We start from the raw sequence: 18911 nt of genomic DNA on the forward strand, positions 1-18911 counted from the left end.
TACAAACATTATGATATGAATTAAAAAGTTCTTTTATAGAAAACAAAAAAGAAAGAAAAAATACAAGGACAAAAAAGAGAAAGAAAACCCTCAACCCTCCCACCCATACTGCTCAGTGACACCGCATACTATAGAATAAAATAGTAATTTGAAAAATGGAAAACATCTGAAAAGAAAATGGCGTACAGTCAACCATATCAGTGGTATCCTGTCTATTAATTGTTTCTACTCAAGTAATGGACAAGGGGCAGCCAAACTTTATCAAATTGTCTCTTATACTGTAACTCTTTTCAAACCAGACTTTTCGCTTGCAATGTGACTGCCACATAACATAAACTAGAAAAAGTGCTCCTCTGGGCACAGGTCTCCACCAGGATAATAGCGTTTGTGATGTTTGGACAAAATGTGTGGGAGTAATATATGAAAAACAGATCTGCGTTGAGTACGTGACTATAGAGATAGTGTATACCGATTTGCGTGATGTATGGATAAAATCTGTGCGAGTAATATAAAGAAATGTGGTTTTGTAAAAATTGGCCTAATGTGGGCACTATAACAGGCAGATGTGAAAAATGTAGGGCAAAGGTTTTTCCTTGGCCTCTAGGGAGTGCGCATACAAAGTTGTACCCAGATCAGTTATAATAAAAACAGGAATTGGCCTGTTATAGTGCCACCATGAGGCTGATTTGAAAATGTTTAAGTGGCATTTCTTCCTCTGCCTAGTGGGAATGTGCGTGCATAATTGTACGGAAGGCATTTTGTTCAAAACGGACCTGCAAACTTTAGAAGGCAATCTTAGCTAATGGGGATGGAATATGGGGAAACGGACAGATCCGTGTTGATCACATCACTATGGAGATAGTGTATACAGATTTGCGTGATGTATGGATAAAATGTGTATGAGTAATCTACAGAAATGTGTTTTGCCCAAATCAGTCTCATGGTGGTGCTATAATGTTGTGGAATATTTGGGGCAGAGGTTCGTCGTTGGCATCCAGGGAGTGTGTGTGCACAGTTTGGCATGGATCGGGCCAACGGTGCTGTAGATTAGCTGGTAACGGACGGACAGACGGACACACAGACACATGGACGGACAGAGTGCAAAACATACTCTGCCCATGCCTTCGGCCTGGTGGAGACAATGAATGGTTAAGGAAACCACTTTAGACATTCAGAAAGATACAGAGTGAAAGAACGGGAAAAGGGAGGAGATAGCGAGATAGAAATGTGTGCGTGTGTGTGTGTGTGTGTGTGTGTGTGTGTGTGTGTGAGTTGGTGGGGATGCACAGTGAAATCCTTTGTTCATTTAACTCTGTGAGTGTAAAAATGGACACACTCAGTGTTAAATGGACAGAGATCTGTAATTAGAACCATCCTTTTCTCTGTGATTGCTGCCCAGTGTTTCCCAAACCGGTTGTAAAAAATAAGCCCTCCTCCTCATCCTCTCTGCAGCCTGAGACACCCGCTGTGTCTCTCAGGCCACATCCAGACCAAAATGATTAAGAGCCCTGGAGATATTGGACTTCAGGGAAATCACAATGTCAGGAATGAGAGTGGGCAAGCTTTGGAGCACCATCCGGCTGGCGAGCTGTGAAACTCAGTTCAGATTTAGTGTAGTGCAGTGTGTGTAGTAGAATAAGTAACAATGGCCTTTTAAGGTTAGGTGTGCCTTTATTTTTTAGATCCCATCCTAATTACCTCCACAGTACAGTGCTCGGAGACCAACTCCATTTGTAATGCCAGTACCTTGGTCAAAGACATCTGTAAGAGAGACCTGAAGGGCCTGAACATCAACCTGGACACCTGGGAAGCCGCAGCATCGGATCGCACAGCTTGGAGGCGGATTGTTGAGAACGGCTTCTCCAAGTTTGAAGAGACACGCACCCAGTGTCAAAAAAGTCTGATCCATTTCAAAACCTGCTTGTGATTGTCTGCCATGGGTCATTGTTTAACATACAAAACCTTTTTTTGAGGAGCGCTAGCCCCTCCAATGCATGGCTTTGGAAGATTACGTCATGTGGCAGCCAAGCCTTTTTCATGTTTGTTTACAGCACAGAACGTAAATCGTTTGCCAGCCAAGTCTATGGACTTTAATGTTTGTTCAGGGCACTAAATGACGACATAAGATGTAATGGCCGATATAAATATAGTGGGTGCCTAACTTCACACAAGTGTGATTCTTTTTCATAAAATGTGGACCTAGAACCATTGAATATATTGCCTGCTGGTTCGATCTTTTGCTTGGTGCTATAGCTTTGCTCTGCGTAACCAGGGTATCTGTTGAAGAGGGTTGTAAGTCATGTCCTGACACTGCTGGCCCCAATGCCAGAGCCCATCCTGAGTGTCCCAGTGTGTGGGAATCACTGTGTGGAGCTACAATATCTCCCGTCTAGCTGGAGGCAGACCTGTGTCTAATACCCAGTCTGGCTCCACAAAGACAAAATGATTCATTACCATAGGAACCTCTAAATATGAGTCATCGTTTGAATAATCATCAATTATTCATGCAGCCGGCTCTCAGACTGTTTTGGCTGCTTGGTAAACACAAACTTAACTAATTTTCAACCTCTTACTATTCCCCCAAAACGGTCTTGTTCTCATCCTGCCCCGTGTTTACTGCCACGCGACTTTAGTTTATGGGAAACTGCCTAAGTGCGTAATGACTAAGACATTAGCTCGAAATGTTCCTATCTTGTTAGTTAAGAGGAACGTACATACTGTAGATACTATATTCTAAAACATGGTGAACACCATATCCCAAATCTAATGAACAGTACAGAATAGCACAGCGAGTGACATTCTGACTCATTACACTGCATGAAATTCCCCAATCTGGACAACAATAATGAGATACAGCACATTATTTGGGAGGTGTGTTGTTCCATCGGCAGCCTGTGTGAAACGGACGTCTCCAGCGGAGATGAGACTGACTGACATGGAAACTCCAAGCGCTCTCCAGGAATCCCAAACACGTGTTTCATCTAGTAGCGTTGATAAGTCAGCATATTCTGCCACCAAAGTATCCCTGGAGTATCAATGTCTGTGGACGACAAGCCCCCCTTGAGATGGATCTCTGCTGGGCCACGGAGAGGAATCCTTTTTGGGCTCGCCCGTACGTGGTTGAGCTCCGTCGGGCCAGGTTGACCAAAACCGAGGGTGCCAGTCGTTGCGGAGTCGAGGGCAATGTGAAGTCAACACTGTGGAACAGTCAGTCCTGTGGAGAGGTCAGCCATGCTCCCTTCACTGTGACCTCTGACCCCTCACCTATTGCCTCCAGCACTGTGCTGTTTGCACTCCACCATGTGTCTGTCCACATGGCCCATTTTTGTCCGTCTACATGGCACTGTCTGCCTGGAAGTCTGTCCGCAACGGATTGACTTTCCGTGTGTCTGTCTGCATATTGTCGCAACTTCTCTCTAGAAGTCTAAAGAAACCCTTGAGCATCCCTATTCTCATAGCAAACATTCTGCAGAAATAGCAGATCTACACGCTCACATGTCACGTTGTGTGTTTGTAGATCTGCTATTTTCGCAGAAGAGATTTGGTGACGAGGGGAAAAGGAGCCAAAGATAGTCCGGGGGGGGGGGGGGGGGGGGAGTAAACAAAGTATAGGGTTTAAGTGGTTAAATGCATGTCTCATATGTTCCATAGTCGCAGTACAAACTCACAGACCTCATTTCCCCCGGCCAGTATCACTGTCATTCAAAGGTATCAACACAACAACACACAGGTGTGTGTGCTATGTTGTATTTATTTGATGCCACTCTGTGACAGGAAGAAGAAGGCTAGTGGATGGAAAGGCCTCTGCAGTAAACTAGCTTGTCCTCTAGTCTGCGCAGTAAAATCTTGAGTGTTAATTTAACCCTGCGAGTGTAAAAATGGACCTTCCGTGCCCATTTTGACATACGAGCGGCTATATCTCTCAGGATTTTGCTGTGTGGAAAGCCTGAATGAAACACAACTGCTTGTGTCATGCCTCTTAGATAAATGGCCTGGGCTACAGGCCAAGACAGCCTAAGCCACAACAAAGACATTGTCCCTGACTCTGACATGCTTAGAGGGATTTGTTCTAATACTTAAAGCCTACAGTGTTTTTATTGTTTTATATTCAGTGTGTGACTGTTCTCAATCTGAATTAGCCTTTCAAAATAATCTGTCTGTTTTTGTTTTTTCCAGCAAGGAGGCAGGATGTCTGAAGTCAGCTTTCATTTCTTCATGAGGAGTGGGTGATTTCCTTGTGTATATAGAGACATGGCCCAGTAAGATAGCACTGTCTGCGCTGTCTGGAGTCAGGGCTCCTTGGCTCACAGATAAGGCCGGGACAGGGAGGAGAAGGCTGACAGATCAACTGCTCTCTCTCTCTCACTCTCTCTCTCTCCCTCTCCGAGGCCCTCTGGAGGGGCGCAAGATTCTCACACTGCTGAGACTGGTGCGACTTTCACATACTCTGTATTTATGGGCTAAAAACCCCACCAGTGATGCTGCTCAGCTCGTTTTAAGTTAGAATGAAGAGATGGTGAATGTAACAATTTCACAGTCTGGGGAAAATAGAGGCAGCCAAATGTGTAAAAGTCAGCATGTCTGGCTGGCATCTTGACAGGATAACAGAACCACTATAGACATATAGATGATCTCAATGAGATACTGAAAACATGTAGTGGAGATGGTATGTGAAACACAAGGGTTGCTGTTGCTGAACACTGCTAGTGATATCAAGAGTCTTCCTTTACTTGAGGTCATGGTATGACACATTCATAAAAATCTCTGATACTGCAGCAAGTTCTACACTATTGACATGACAAACATCCTGATTGCGTGCAGTGACTACTGCAATAACGACTGCAAAGTAATCTCCTCAACTCAACTCTAGGCCCAGCAGGTTTACTTCAAATGGGCTGCTACGGGAATGACTAATCCACATGTACAGTGGTGTGTGAGCTACGACCTTAGTATAAACATGTTTTATACGAGCAGGAAAAAAGAAAAGCGGAGCGAGACATGCACAGAGACAGTGAAATTGTGCTGAAAGGGAATAGCACGGGGTTTGTAGGGTGAGGTCAGGGAGGTGTTGAGGTGGGGGGGCTGGTTGTTGGGTCTGCAGCGCTGGGACACTGTGTCGCCCATTGATCTGCAGCGTGGGCACCTCTGTGCAGACTGTTGTTGCGAGTAGGTCTGCTGGGCCTTTTCTTTGCAGAGCCGGGCAGATTTGAGTGGTGCCGTGGTGGTGCCGCGGCTCGGCCGGCCGGGATGTGCAGTGAAAATACAGTCGGCGCATGATAAACAGCGCCTTGTTTAGCCACGTCGTCTCTGCCTCTGCTGAGCCAGCTGATAACAGGGGCGGGAGGGCAGGCGGCGGCCCTTGGCGGCTGTGAACAAGTCCCGGGGAGGCAGACACTCTGGCAGCAGCCCCCCCCGCCACTGTCGCTCTGACCCACCTACCCCATTCCCCCTCACCCTTGTGTCCCTCGTTCCCACTCTTGCCAGGCTAATCCCCCCCTCTTTTTCCTTTCTGTCTCATTTTTTTTCAGAGAAAAGGGCAGCGCCAGTTAATTGCCAAGTGAGAGTGAAAACTATCAGTCAACCACATCAGTGTGTGGAGGAAGAGAGCACAGACAGGGATGGCTGTCCAGGAGACACTCAGAGCTGGGAGGGTTAACGTGGACTGACACATTCACACGGCCATGCACACACGTGCGCAGGCGCACGCACACACGCACACACACACACACGCACGCACACACACACACACACACACACACACACAATGTTCTATGACATCCTGCTGCATTCCCTACAGCCATGCAATGTAATGTAAGCTTTTATCAGGTTACGACATTTTCGAAACCAACTGATTGGAATAACAGATGGAGTTACACACATTGCATCGTTTCGTGCACAGTAGACCTACATACAAAATGGGTGGGGTCTGGGAGACAGAATCACAGTGCAGCTCACTGTGAGCACCGCTCAGCCTGTGTAGAGTGTGTTGCTCTACGCGTGGAGCAGGAGAGATGGGAGTTGAGCTGCTCTCCCCCTCAATACCACAAGCTGTCGTCTCATTGTCTTGGCCCGGAACCAGGCGCTGGAGTAATTGTAGCAGTGTGGCATTGTGGGGAATGCTTTGCATTCCTATACTTTCACAAGGAAGTGTCTCTCCCCCCCCCCCCCCCCCCCCCCCCATTATGATGAGACCTGCCACAGATAAAACAAGGCTCAGATGGCGTCGTTTCCACTGTCACCCCGAGTCCACACGAGGGGGGGCGGCGGGTGGTGTTGGGGGTTTGTGATTATGAGAGAGAGGCAATAATGAGTACAATTCTACAGCTCTGACAGTCGTGGAGGAAATTGAGGTGAAGAAGAAATACAAGTGGTGGGGGTGGTGGGTAGATGAGTAACTAAAATGAATGGGAATGGCCTGGGCCATGGCTCAGTGGTCCAGGCACCTTGGCTGGTAATCCAGTCTGGCAGTGTGCCGCGGGTTCGACTCCCGATCCCGACGGCCTTTACTGCATGTCTTCCCCCCATCTCTCTCCCCATTTTCCTGTCAGCCTACTGTCTGTCCCTCCATAAAAAATATATTAAAAAAAAAAGGCGAAAGCCACACAAAAAAAACATGGGAACAATGGGAATCACCCAAAAGGTAGTGGTGGTACAGGTATGGCCTCAGGGCAGTTTGGTTTGATATCAAATGTTAAAATGAGCGTGGAGCTGAAAACAGAATCGCCCCGCAGCCTCAGGCCATGTGAACTCCCCCTGTATCTTGTTATGCCTCGAACATGGTGGAAACACTGCCCTCAGGCTGATCCACAAAGTCCCCACCCGACTCCACAACCACAACCTACCCCAGCCACCTTTTAAATGTATACTCTTATGATTTATTTATACTTACTTGTGCACATAGAAAATAGCCGATCTAAAAGCTCATTTCGGTGTGCGATACCTGCTCGCAACTAAGTACAACTCAGCTGTGGAACCCCCCAATGATAGGCCAAGGCCGCCCCCCCCCCATCTCAAATCTTAAGAGGCCACATCTGCTTTCAATATCCTCGCCTCCGTGCTGCACAGTTACACAATCACGATCAAGTGTGCGTTTTGAAAGGCAGAAACACTCACAGATACAGACGAGGGAGGCCCGTGCCAGCACCAACACAAACATACTCCCTTCATGGCACGCCAAAGGAATGCAGAACAAGATGTCGCTGTGATCACTGGGCTTGGTGGATAACATTAATAACTTGTAGTTGGGCTATATTCATGTGCCTGGGGGAGGGGAGGGGGGGCATTGTGGAATCAGTGTTCACTGCTCAGGATGAATGGGCATACTGTATCGCAGGAATTCGTAGACACTTTTAACATGCAATGGCACTGTCCGCTCACATGAGCACATGGGTATGCCTTACACACCACATATCTGGGCTTTAGGTTCACAAACATGCGCACGCGCACTCGCTCACTCACACACACACACACACACACACACACACACACACACACACACACACACACACACACACACACACACACACACACACACACACACACACACACACACACACACACACACACAATATCTGTGCCAAAAGCGGTCATGAAAGGAACAATAAAGACAGCAATTCCGTTAACAATACCACTCCCAGAGAAATCTGAGTGCTGTGAATGTGAGCACTCACACCATGTTGCCGTGACAGAGGAGAATTTCACACACACACACACACACACACACACACACACACACACACACACACACACACACACACACACACACACACACACACACACACACACACACACACACACACACACACACACACACACACACACACACACACACACACACACACCCGGTGAAGTGACTTATCACCTTCAAAATGGCACCCCCCCCCAAAAGGTGCGAGGTTTGCATTCTCTATTGCAGGAGTACAATTGAAGGTCTATTTTTTCTTCTTCTCTCATCTGCAAACAAGTGGGCAACAACAGTGTGCTCAAACTTACTTTGCTGGTTTAGAGGAAGCCATGTCTCAACTGAAATATATGGCCCACGCATTTCTGGAAGGGGAGGTGTAATAACAGCATTGAGGCTCAGATGTCAGGTCGTTTGGTAGGGGGCTGGTGTGCCGGACGGCTGAGGCTGAGATGAAAGAGAGATGGAGAGGGGCCTGACACAAAGGCAAGAGTTCAGCTCCAGGCTCTGAAACAGTTGCAGCCTGGCCTGCTTGGCCGCCTTTCACGTGTGATTGTCGTTCCGCTTGCACTTTCTCCCCATTTCTTTTTTTCTTCTTTTTTTTCCTTCTTCTTTTAAACTGTGATGGTATTTTGCATGACGGCCACACTGGATCTCCCACGGAGAATTCCCTGATAAGTTTCAGAGCTGGAGAGATTCCGCGGCCGGTCCCGGCTACAAGCTCCTGGAGCAGGGCATGACAAGCGTTACGACTTGGGATCGCCTTACAACCAACGCTTCCCAGGTGGCTCCGCGATACTGCAGTCAGACTTAGAAGTCAAGGCCCAAGGCCCCATGGAGTGACAACTGAATTTTCCTAGAATGTCTGTAGCTAACTGCAGGGGTACTGGTATGCTTTCGATTAGCACAACTGTAAAGCTGGGGGTTGATAGATGAACCAAGCACATTTCATAGATACTAAAGCACTTTATTTATGGTGGAGATTCAAGTGTAAACATCCCATAGGGTGCTCATCTCTTTTGTGGTTCAAAAGATCAACTAAGATACTTATGAGAGTGCTTTAGTTACTGAAACAAACAATACAGTACTTTGAAATGTTGCCGTGAGGAGTCTAGTGTACATGCCTATAACCACCACAGGTACTCCTCCTCCTCTCAAGGAGTTTATACACAGGAAGAGAGACAGCGGTTATGATACCAGATCTGTATCCAGGGGTGACTGTGAGGTCTATGGCAGAAAGTCTACCTTCAGTCAAAATGTTCTTTCCATCAAAGGTTGTCAATACTGGAATGAGGTCCCTGTCACACTGAGGGAGATCCCCACTTTCACAGCTTTTAAAGGACAACTGAAACATATATGACTCTCAGTCCACAATAGTGTAGTAGGAATGTACTAGTGTAATAGTAGGAATACCCTAGCAATAGTTTTAATCTTTTCTTATTTCTCTCAACTCTTATTTTCACTTTGTACTGTGTTTGAAATGTACTGTTTTTGTATGCTGTCCTGTTATGTCAGTTTTGTTTAGTCCGGGGATTAAGGATGGAAAATAGCATCTTTGCTAAATCCGGTGTATTTACGCTCCAATTTTATATAATGTTCATTAATATACTCTGTCCTGTCCAAATAAACCAATAAAGTAAAGAAAAAGCAAAGCAATACATAATAGAGATAATTGTTTAAACGCACGATACGCACGAACGAACACACGCATAAAATCGAGCTTGTTTGCAATCCTTGCTGCCTCTGCTGAGAAAGCAGTGTCGTGCCCGCGTTTTTGTGAGTTTTCCTCTCCTCCATTACAGGCCCACGTTGGCATTCCCTTTGGCTTTTTTACGATCTTGCCAGCTCAGACTGGCTCAGCTTTGCTGAGCGCCAACACACACCGCTGTCAGTTTATGGCATGCCCTGTTCCTGTACAGAGAAAAAAAACCTTCCATTATAATTATCAGTACAATGAGCTGATTCACAGTGTTTTAAAACCGTGCCTGAACACACTCAGACGTCTCATCAGTGACTTCCCCAGCGGATGAAGCAATGGTTTATTGCTCTCGCTCCTCCATCTCATTTGGAAGTTATTCAGCTGATAGGGGGAAAACTATCCCCCCTTGTGCCAGGCAGGCACCATTACAAAAAATGTATACATTTACATCTTTTACCCTTTGCTGTGATTCAGAGATGCCACTTAATAAGTCGGCTCTGAGTGCTTGACACCTTTTCCTGTTTCTGTTGTCTTGCTCGAGCCTGGCGGGCAGATGCAGATGGCCGCTTAAAGCAGCTGCCTATGTAGGCCAGGGGATAATGGAGGAAGAGAGTTGCAGAAGGTGTAGATTAAAAGATGTCCAAGTACAAGCCCCTGGTGCGCTCGGCACAAATCAGCGGTTTGCCATGAATGGGGGTTCTTGGTGGTGGTGTCTGTGCGGTTGGTGGTGGTGTTCCACCACTCTGTCCTCTGAAAGATGAAGGCTATAGGTTCCTTTTCAACCCTTTTCATATCAAGGACTATTATTTATTTGGCATTTGAGCCACGGACCACCATTTGATGACATTTCGACTCTTAGACCCAAAATCTTCTCCATTCTCTAATTGTGTTGACTTCTTGTAAATTAAGTAATGCAGATGTTGAACAATAATTTAAGTCTTGAGAGTGTAAAATTAAACCAAATGGGTCCATTTGGTTTCATTTTGCACTCTCAAGAGTTAAAGATCTATTAGGGTCCATTTTGTTACCACCTCTCCATCATTTAGCTGGGGACCACCTGGAACCCCCTCAAGGACCACTGGTTGAAAACCACTACTTTAAAGGACTGTGTGAAGGTGATGGAAAGTGGAAACCATTTCTCATATACCTGAATCAGCTAGTCCAGCAGCCACTGGCACTGACTGTGACTCAGGCCCATGACAAACGCAAACTGGCCTGAGAGTGATGGTGAAGATAGCCTCTGGGCAGCATCGTGCCTGGCTGGCTGGTGCCATCCTGTCTTCAGCAGCACACCACGAGCTGACTGGTTTGATATATATTTTTTATTTTTTGCCTTTTCTCACGGAAGACCACAAGAGCGCCCAATCACCTACTGCCCCTGCTGCTCCGCCCCACACACAAAGTCACGCTCTGCTGCATGTCGCGAGTCAGAGAGTGCCCGACTGCTATCGGCCCAGCCCAGACGCCAGTCTCCCACACTATCATCAGGGTGTGATGAAGCAGATAGCACCGCGAGGGCTCAGCAGTGAGCACACAATGCTATTGTTCACAAGACAGAGATGTGCAGGGATGGGAAAATACCTCAAGCCTGACACTTCCCCAGCGTGTTGTGTGGTTATGTTGCATCATCATCATCATCATCATCATCATCATCATCATCATCATCATTGTCACAGGGCAACCCGTGCCCTATACACTAGAAGACACTAGAAGACCTTGGAGGTGTGGCTATGTGTAGCATCATATACCCTTATCTGTGTTGCCTAATTCTATTGTAATTGTTTTGTGATTTATTTGATGCCTTGAAATACATTCAGAGTCTGTTAAAGAAATGTGTAATTGTATAGTTAGTCTATCTCATGGGTCATGTTTTACCTTGTTTGAGTAGATTGTCCAATTACTAATCATTGTGGGTGGGTCTCACCTGGTATATAAGGGAGGCTGGAAATGTTGAGGGGAGATTGCTCAGTTGGCTTGAGCCAGCAAAGAGACAACACCAAGGGAGAGCTGCCAGGGTCTTCAGGGAAGGCATAGCCTGTTTTCAGTGTCTTTAGTTCTTGGTTTGTTGTTTTTGTCTTTGTTAGTTATCAAGTGTTTATTTCTTACTTTTGGTTTTTGAAAGGGTATTGTGGCCAGTATAATTTTTGCAGTATTTTGTTTTGCCTCAGACCTGGGCTGTGACAATCCGACATATGGGCTGTTCTGGAGGTAAATAAATACAACAGAAGATCTACATTCTTGGACTTTGTCTATTCTTAGAGCCTTGGCCGCTCAGCAACTCTTACAATCATCATCATCATCATCGTCATCACAGTCTGTGTGTGTATACTGTATAACTTAAACTTTAAGTGGTGAAGTGGTCCTTTAAGTCCCAAAGGACCACTTCACCACTTTTCAACATATCTTCATTAAAATTGGTCCTCACTCTAATGTTCATGATAAAATGCCACAATTAATTTCTACTCCGTCTGTCTCACATAGAGTGGGGCAGTTGTGGGCAGTTCAGAAAGCCGTCCACCAGTGACATCGATGGGGAATCCAAGCTAATAGAAACTGCAGGCTTTCTATTCCTCATATGTTGCAATGCTATAATGAAAGCCATCAACCAAGATTTTGTTTTGTCACTGATGGACGGGTTTCTGAACTGCCCACAGCCCTGATATGAGACACAGACCGAGTAGGAAAAACAATTGTGGTATTTTATCATGAACGATAGTGAGGACCAATTAAATGAAGATATGTTAAAGTGGTGAAAGTGGTCCATTAATAATAATCAAGACTTTTCCCTCAGGCGATCAGGTTGATTGTTGTGAGAGAAAACAAGGGACGGTATAGAAACCCAGCCTAATGGACGCCATCACCCTGTAATGTCTACTCCTGTATAAAATAATGTGTACGTGCCATTCTCCACTCTTCTTGTCTTTCCCCTTCACATAAAGGCTGAGGTGGATGAAGTTCATGAGGTTGCGAGCTAGTACGTTTGACCCGCTGTTTCCTGTCAGCTGTATGTGTCTACTGTATGTCTGGCTTCATAGGAGTAGGGTCGCCATGTAGAGCTTTGTACTACAGGAGGTGAACAAACAACAGAGACCTTGACCCCCCCCCCCCCACACACACACACACACACACACAAAGCCCTCCTCCACTCCCCAGTCGCCTTCCATATGTTGACGTCTCAGACACAAAAGCTCACGTTCGCACAGATCGGGGAGGTGGAGCGGGTTGTGAGAGGTGAGCGGATACAAATCCATTCCCGAAGCAAGAGGAAGGTCAAACTTTTTTTCTTTTTTTTAATTTGTGCTTTATTGATATTAGTCACTGACAGACAGAGACAGGAAACTGGGGTAAATAGTAGGGGAATGACTTGCAGCAAATATCATTCCACGCCCGGAAATTGCACCCGGAAACGTACTGCCTATGTGGTACGCAGCCTAACGATTCGGCTATCTGGTTGTCAAACCTGCGGAAGAATCACCCTTGATAAAATGTATAGCGTTGATTTGAAGTGGAAACCAACCGCGGTAGCATTGCAGAAGATGGAGAATCCTCCGTTCTTGCATTGCTGATTGGCCATGCTCTGGCTGTGGCTACATGGAGCAGGGGTCAGTGGAGAGACTCTCAGTAAATGGCCGTGTCGCCAGAGTTCTCCGCTGCTGAGTCGACTGACTGAATAATGAACCGCACACAGGCTTGTTTGATTTCCTCTGGAGACAGCTGAGAGGGAGACTGATCCACAGGCAGCCTGAGATCCCACTGACTAACCCAATCTTCTGCACCCTGCGCCCTCTCTCTGTCTCTGGCCGAGAGACGGCAGTCTACACAGGCCTTTTTAGGGTGCATCCATTCGCCGTGATTTATCGTAAATTAAAAAGCTGGGAGCTCGGTTTGCACGGCTAAAATGCCCTGTCTGCCTGCCTGCCTGCCTGGCCGTGCTCTGCCGTGCTGTCTGAGCAGGATTCCATTTCCTCTCAAGCCTATTTTGTTGCCATTGTTGCAGACCGATATTTCATGTTGAAGTAATGCACGCCAACGGGGAAAAGATTAATTAATTCCTGTTGCCAACCACGTAGCCTGATCACGCTGATTGCTAAAATTAGAGACGCTGTCACGTATATGAATATTTTATAATGCAACAATCTAATAGCCATACATACTGTATCTAGACTACTCCCCTGTCAGGTACAGAGTGCTCTCATAATAATAGGAAGGGGCTGTGTGCTGCTCTATGCTCTCATAATAATAGGAAGGGGCTGTGTGCTGCTCTATGCTATAGGAAGGGGCTGTGTGCTGCTCTATGCTCTCATAATAATAGGAAGGGGCTGTGTGCTGCTCTATGCTATAGGAAGGGGCTGTGTGCTGCTCTATGCTCTCATAATAATAGGAAGGGGCTGTGTGCTGCTCTATGCTCTCATAATAATAGGAAGGGGCTGTGTGCTGCTCTATGCTCTCATAATAATAGGAAGGGGCTGTGTGCTGCTCTATGCTATAGGAAGGGGCTGTGTGCTGCTCTATGCTCTCATAATAATAGGAAGGGGCTGTGTGCTGCTCTATGCTATAGGAAGGGGCTGTGTGCTGCTCTATGCTATAGGAAGGGGCTGTGTGCTGCTCTATGCTATAGGAAGGGGCTGTGTGCTGCTCTATGCTATAGGAAGGGGCTGTGTGCTGCTCTATGCTATAGGAAGGGGCTGTGTGCTGCTCTATGCTAACGGCATAATTACTGGGCTATGATATTACAACAGTGCAAAAGTTAGTGAAAGTGTGGTATAGAGGCACAGTCATGAGGGAGCTCTCCCAATCCAGAGTTTTTTTTTTCTTTTTTTTCTTGGAAACAAGGATGTTGGCTCGCATGCAGGCAGTCAGCGGTGATGGGTCTTGGCAGGCACAGATAGGGGCAGTGCAGTTATGGGCCCAGTCATAATCATATGGCTGCACATTCCTGTCCTATCTGTGCAGTAAACTGGATCTCCTTCTCTCTCTTATCAGCTGTCAGGAATTTTCTATCTGAGGCCCTCTCTCTCTCTATCTTGCTCTCTGACTCTGTCTCTCTTGCTCCTCACTCTCTCTCTCCCCCCCCCCTCCTCTCTCTCTCTCTCCCTCTTTTCCTGTCCCTTCCTTGTAGCCGCAGAGCTGACACAGAGCATTAACGGTTAGTGGTCATTAAGATAAGGAAGCCAGGAGACGTCAGGCGGCTCCTGGGACAGGCTGGAGCCCTGCTGCGTCACCACAATGGGAGGCGCTCCACCTGCCCTCTGCCCCCAGACCAGGGGAACAGGGTTAGGGTTTTTTCTCTTGGGGCACAGGAACAAACCTCACACCACACCCGCTCAATAGAAATGATACACAAATGGCTCTGTCCCATTGCACCTGATATAAGTCTATATGTACAGGTATACCCTTGTGTTTTGTGAACCGAAGAAGCTTTATTTTGAGCTCCCTCATTCATTGAAGCATGTCCAATTCAAGACTTTAACTCTCAAAACAGAGCAGTGAGTGAATTCTCAGATCTATAGGCGTATTCTATCTACTAAAAACGGGTAATATAATGAGCTGTCATACAGTACTCATATATCATCTACGAGGAACAATAATGCAGAAAAGATATGACCTTTTGTAATTGCAGTGTTTAAGTGAAAAATATAGTTGAATGCCTCACTAGCCGTCTTGGAAGATTTCCCAAATGAGGCGAAAGACAAAGAGAAAAAAAAGAAAAGATCCTGGGCACTGCCTGACTGGAATGTTCCTTTCTGGCAGACAGGCCAGGCCTAGTATGTCCACAATGTATGATTATCTACCACTAATAGTCACATAAAATGATAATCATAGATGAAGACATTTTAGTGGGCCAACAAGGCTTATTGTTTCAGGATCTGGCGCCCCAAATATGTTCCTTCACAGCAAATTACATGGACATTTCATTATGGCTGTCTGAGAGAGTGACGGCACTTTGTCCTCTCTAACTTGTCTATTGGGTTTTGTTAGTCAATATGTTATTTTCTTCATTCTGCAGAGAATGGGAATAGCTTCAACAATACATATTACAATGTCAGACCACACTGTGCTGGCAGATGCCAAAGGATTTCAGACAACTGCCCTTTTCATCAGTAGGCGTTTGAACTGTATAATTATAAAGAACAGAAGCAACAAAAGAAGAATTTGAAATGATTCATGTAGGCTTGCATTTATATTGAAGTCCTTTCCTCCCTAGAAAGACACAATACACCATTGACTACCAAAAAGAATAAATGAATGAAAGGAAATGTTCTTGTGCTGATGAAACTGAGCTGAACAAAATTGCTCTTTGCACACCAATGGACGCGCGCACGCACGCACACGCACACGCACACGCACACACACACACACACACACACACACGGAGAGAGTATGTTTTGCCCTCCGTCCTTGTGTCCGTCCGTCCGTCCGTTACCAGCTAATCTCCGCCACCGTTAACCCGGTCGATGCCAAACTTTGCACACACACTCCCTGGATGCCAACGACGATCCTCTGCCCCAAATTTTCCAGAACGGCCTGTTATAACGCCACCATGAGGCAGATTGTTACATTTTTACCTATAACTGCACTGATCTGTGTGAAACATTGAATGCACACTCCCTAGAGGCCAAGGAAAAACCTTTGCCCTGCATTTTTCACATCTGCCTTTATAGCGCCACCAAGAGGGTGACTTTTGTAAAACACATTTTTTATATTACTCCTCCAGATTCTGTCAAAATCCTGCACATCGTTACACAATATCTCTATAGTCATGTACTCAAGATGGATCTGTCCCATGCATATTTCATATTCCATCCAAATTGGCTAACATTGACTTCCAAAGTTTGCAGGATTGGCCCGTTTTGAATAAAAAGCCTCAAATCATGAACGCAGCGTGCAATTTACTTTGTACCATTTTTCACTCACTTTCCTACTAGGCTGAGGAATAAATCCCACCTTTTCACATTGGCCTGTTATAGCACCACCAACAGGTGGATTTTTGCAAAACACATTTTTGGAACAAAATGCCCCCAAATCATCCAATTGCCATCAAAGGTGCAAGAAGAAATGGCACCCTATTCACATTGGCCTATTATAGCGCCACCAGGAGGCCACAACCTGACCTGACCTGGTGGAGACCTGTGCCCAGAGGGGCACTTCTTCTAGTTTCCACTAGTTTGTGTCCCAGGAGACATCACATTTCTCTTTTGGGTCTCAAGCTAAAATGTTTGGGAACTATAATGCCATAGAGCAGTGCTTTTCAACCTTTTCAGGTCACGACCCCCAAAAATAATCATATTTGAACTGGGGACCCCCCAGCCTGATAAGCCCTTGGGAGTGTTAGAGTTGAGGCATTACATTTACTGTAGTTTGACACGGTTCCACTGATACATATAGTGAAAATAGCCAATCTACAGTACATGCTCACAACACCTCACTGCGCGGATGCGAGCTTGAAGATCAGCTATTTTCAAAATGTTTGCCACTTTCTTATATTATTTGAAAAAATCCCTGGGGGCTTGAGACACAAAGACAGCACAGACACACAGATAGAAAAGACAAGAAGACAAGTGTTAACAGCTTGCCCGGTGATGCCTGGGTTATTGCGCTGACAGTGCGTCACTTCATGACATGTTGATCAGTGTTGTGTGAAAGAAATAGGCCTATGGCCTCCCCTCCCTCCCCTACCTCTCCCCCCCCTTCTCTCTCTCTGATCAAGCTCTGTTTGACGTCATTCACCACAATGAGTGCTTTGTGCTGACATCAGGCATGTCCATATTTGACATCGGGTATGTCTATATATGGACATATTGTCTTGACACGGAACAGACCAACAAAGCCTTTAACAGATAAGGTAAGGTAAACTAAAGTCTATATTTATAAAGCGGCCTTTAAAAACAAATGTTACAAGGTGTCGTACAAAGAATAAAAAGACAGCTCATCTTCATGTCGGCGTTACAGTCGCGAAAGGCCATCCAGTTATGTAGGCTCATGCGCCCAGATGATGCCAACGTCCTGGGCAACACTCACGGAGGTACCATCCTGACGATGATCGAGGAAGCGGGGACCATCGTTTCCACTTGCCACTGCAACACGCAGGGTGGCGACCGATGTGTGGCTGCGCTGGCGCGAGTGGAGAAGACCGAATTCCTGTACCCCATGTTCATTGGAGACGTGGCCCATGTTAGTGCCGAGATAACTTACGCTTCCAAGCATTCGTTGGAGGTGCATGTCAGCATCACGTCAGAGAACATACTCTCGGGTGTGAAGAAACTGACCAATACGGCAGCCCTGTGGTATGTTCCCTTATCTCTGCCGAATGTCGACAAGACAGTGGAGGTTCCTCCTATCAAGTACGATAGTCCAAAACAGGAAGAGGAGGGTAGGAAGCGATATGAGGCCCAGAAGATGGACAGACAGCAGACTAAAGAGGGAATTGAGGCGGCGACGCCTCCTGCACTCGAAGCAGAGGAACACACGGCTGCTTTCAGCCAGTCTAGTCTGATCCATCTGGTCGGCCCATCTGACTGCACACTGCATGACTTTGCCCATGGAGGTGTGACGATGAAGCTGATGGATGAGGTGGCTGGCATTGTAGCGGCTCGACACTGCAACACCAACATTGTCACTGCCTGTGTGGATGCCATCAACTTTCATCGCAAGGTCAAGAAGGGCAGTGTGGTGACCGTAACGGGAAGGATGATTTTCACTAGTGACAAGTCCATGCAGATTGAAGTGTTTGTAGATGCTGTATCATTCATGGAAGCCAACCATGGGAAATATCGTGCAGCCACCGCAGTCTTCACCTACACTTCCCTAGACCAACACCACAAGCCTCTACCCGTCCCTCCCCTGAAAGTTCAAGGAGAGGTAGAGGAAAAGAAGTTCAAGGACGGCGAAGCACGATATCTCCAGAACAAGGCTAAAAGAATGGCAGCTAAGCAGCAAAAACAACATGAAGAGGGTGCTCCTCAGAGCAATGGTCTTCACCAGGCTGGGTGGCCTACCCATGTTGGTGTCAGTCGTGACTAGTGGGTTGCAGCCGACAGAACGTGAGGAAGCTGCCGTGGGGGGAAATGGCATTTCTATAACATACAGTTGAACCTAGTTGAACCTTTCACATTTGTGGCAACCCCCTACTATGGGCATAAGTGAAAGAGCCTTTGGAGGTGCGCTCTACAGAGGCCCCTCAACATGCGATTCCAATTTGGGTTTGATTGGAGCATCACGTCAGAGAACATACTCTCGGGTGTGAAGAAACTGACCAATACAGCAGCCCTGTGGTATGTTCCCTTATCTCTGCCGAATGTCGACAAGACAGTGGAGGTTCCTCCTATCAAGTACGATAGTCCAAAACAGGAAGAGGAGGGTAGGAAGCGATATGAGGCCCAGAAGATGGACAGACAGCAGACTAAAGAGGGAATTGAGGCGGCGACGCCTCCTGCACTCAAACCAGAGGAACTGGCCCACTAATTACAGACAAACAGTATGGAATTATCAAATATCAAAACCCGATCTGTCACATCATTTAAATATGTTGCG

General features: G+C 46.4%; 1 protein-coding gene across 1 annotated transcript; it reads left to right on the forward strand.

Moving 5' to 3' along the window:
- Positions 1–17315: 17315 nt before the first annotated feature.
- On the forward strand, positions 17316–18401 carry LOC306923982 (putative cytosolic acyl coenzyme A thioester hydrolase-like; the record flags this gene model as incomplete). The annotated part of the gene is made up of 1 exon (XM_079502326.1): positions 17316–18401. One exon carries the CDS (start codon positions 17316–17318, stop codon positions 18399–18401), a length of 1086 nt encoding a protein of 361 aa, XP_079358452.1.
- Positions 18402–18911: the final 510 nt, after the last annotated feature.

Source organism: Electrona antarctica (genome assembly GCF_951216825.1).
Source record: "Electrona antarctica genome assembly, chromosome: 5".
Lineage (NCBI taxonomy): Eukaryota > Metazoa > Chordata > Actinopteri > Myctophiformes > Myctophidae > Electrona > Electrona antarctica.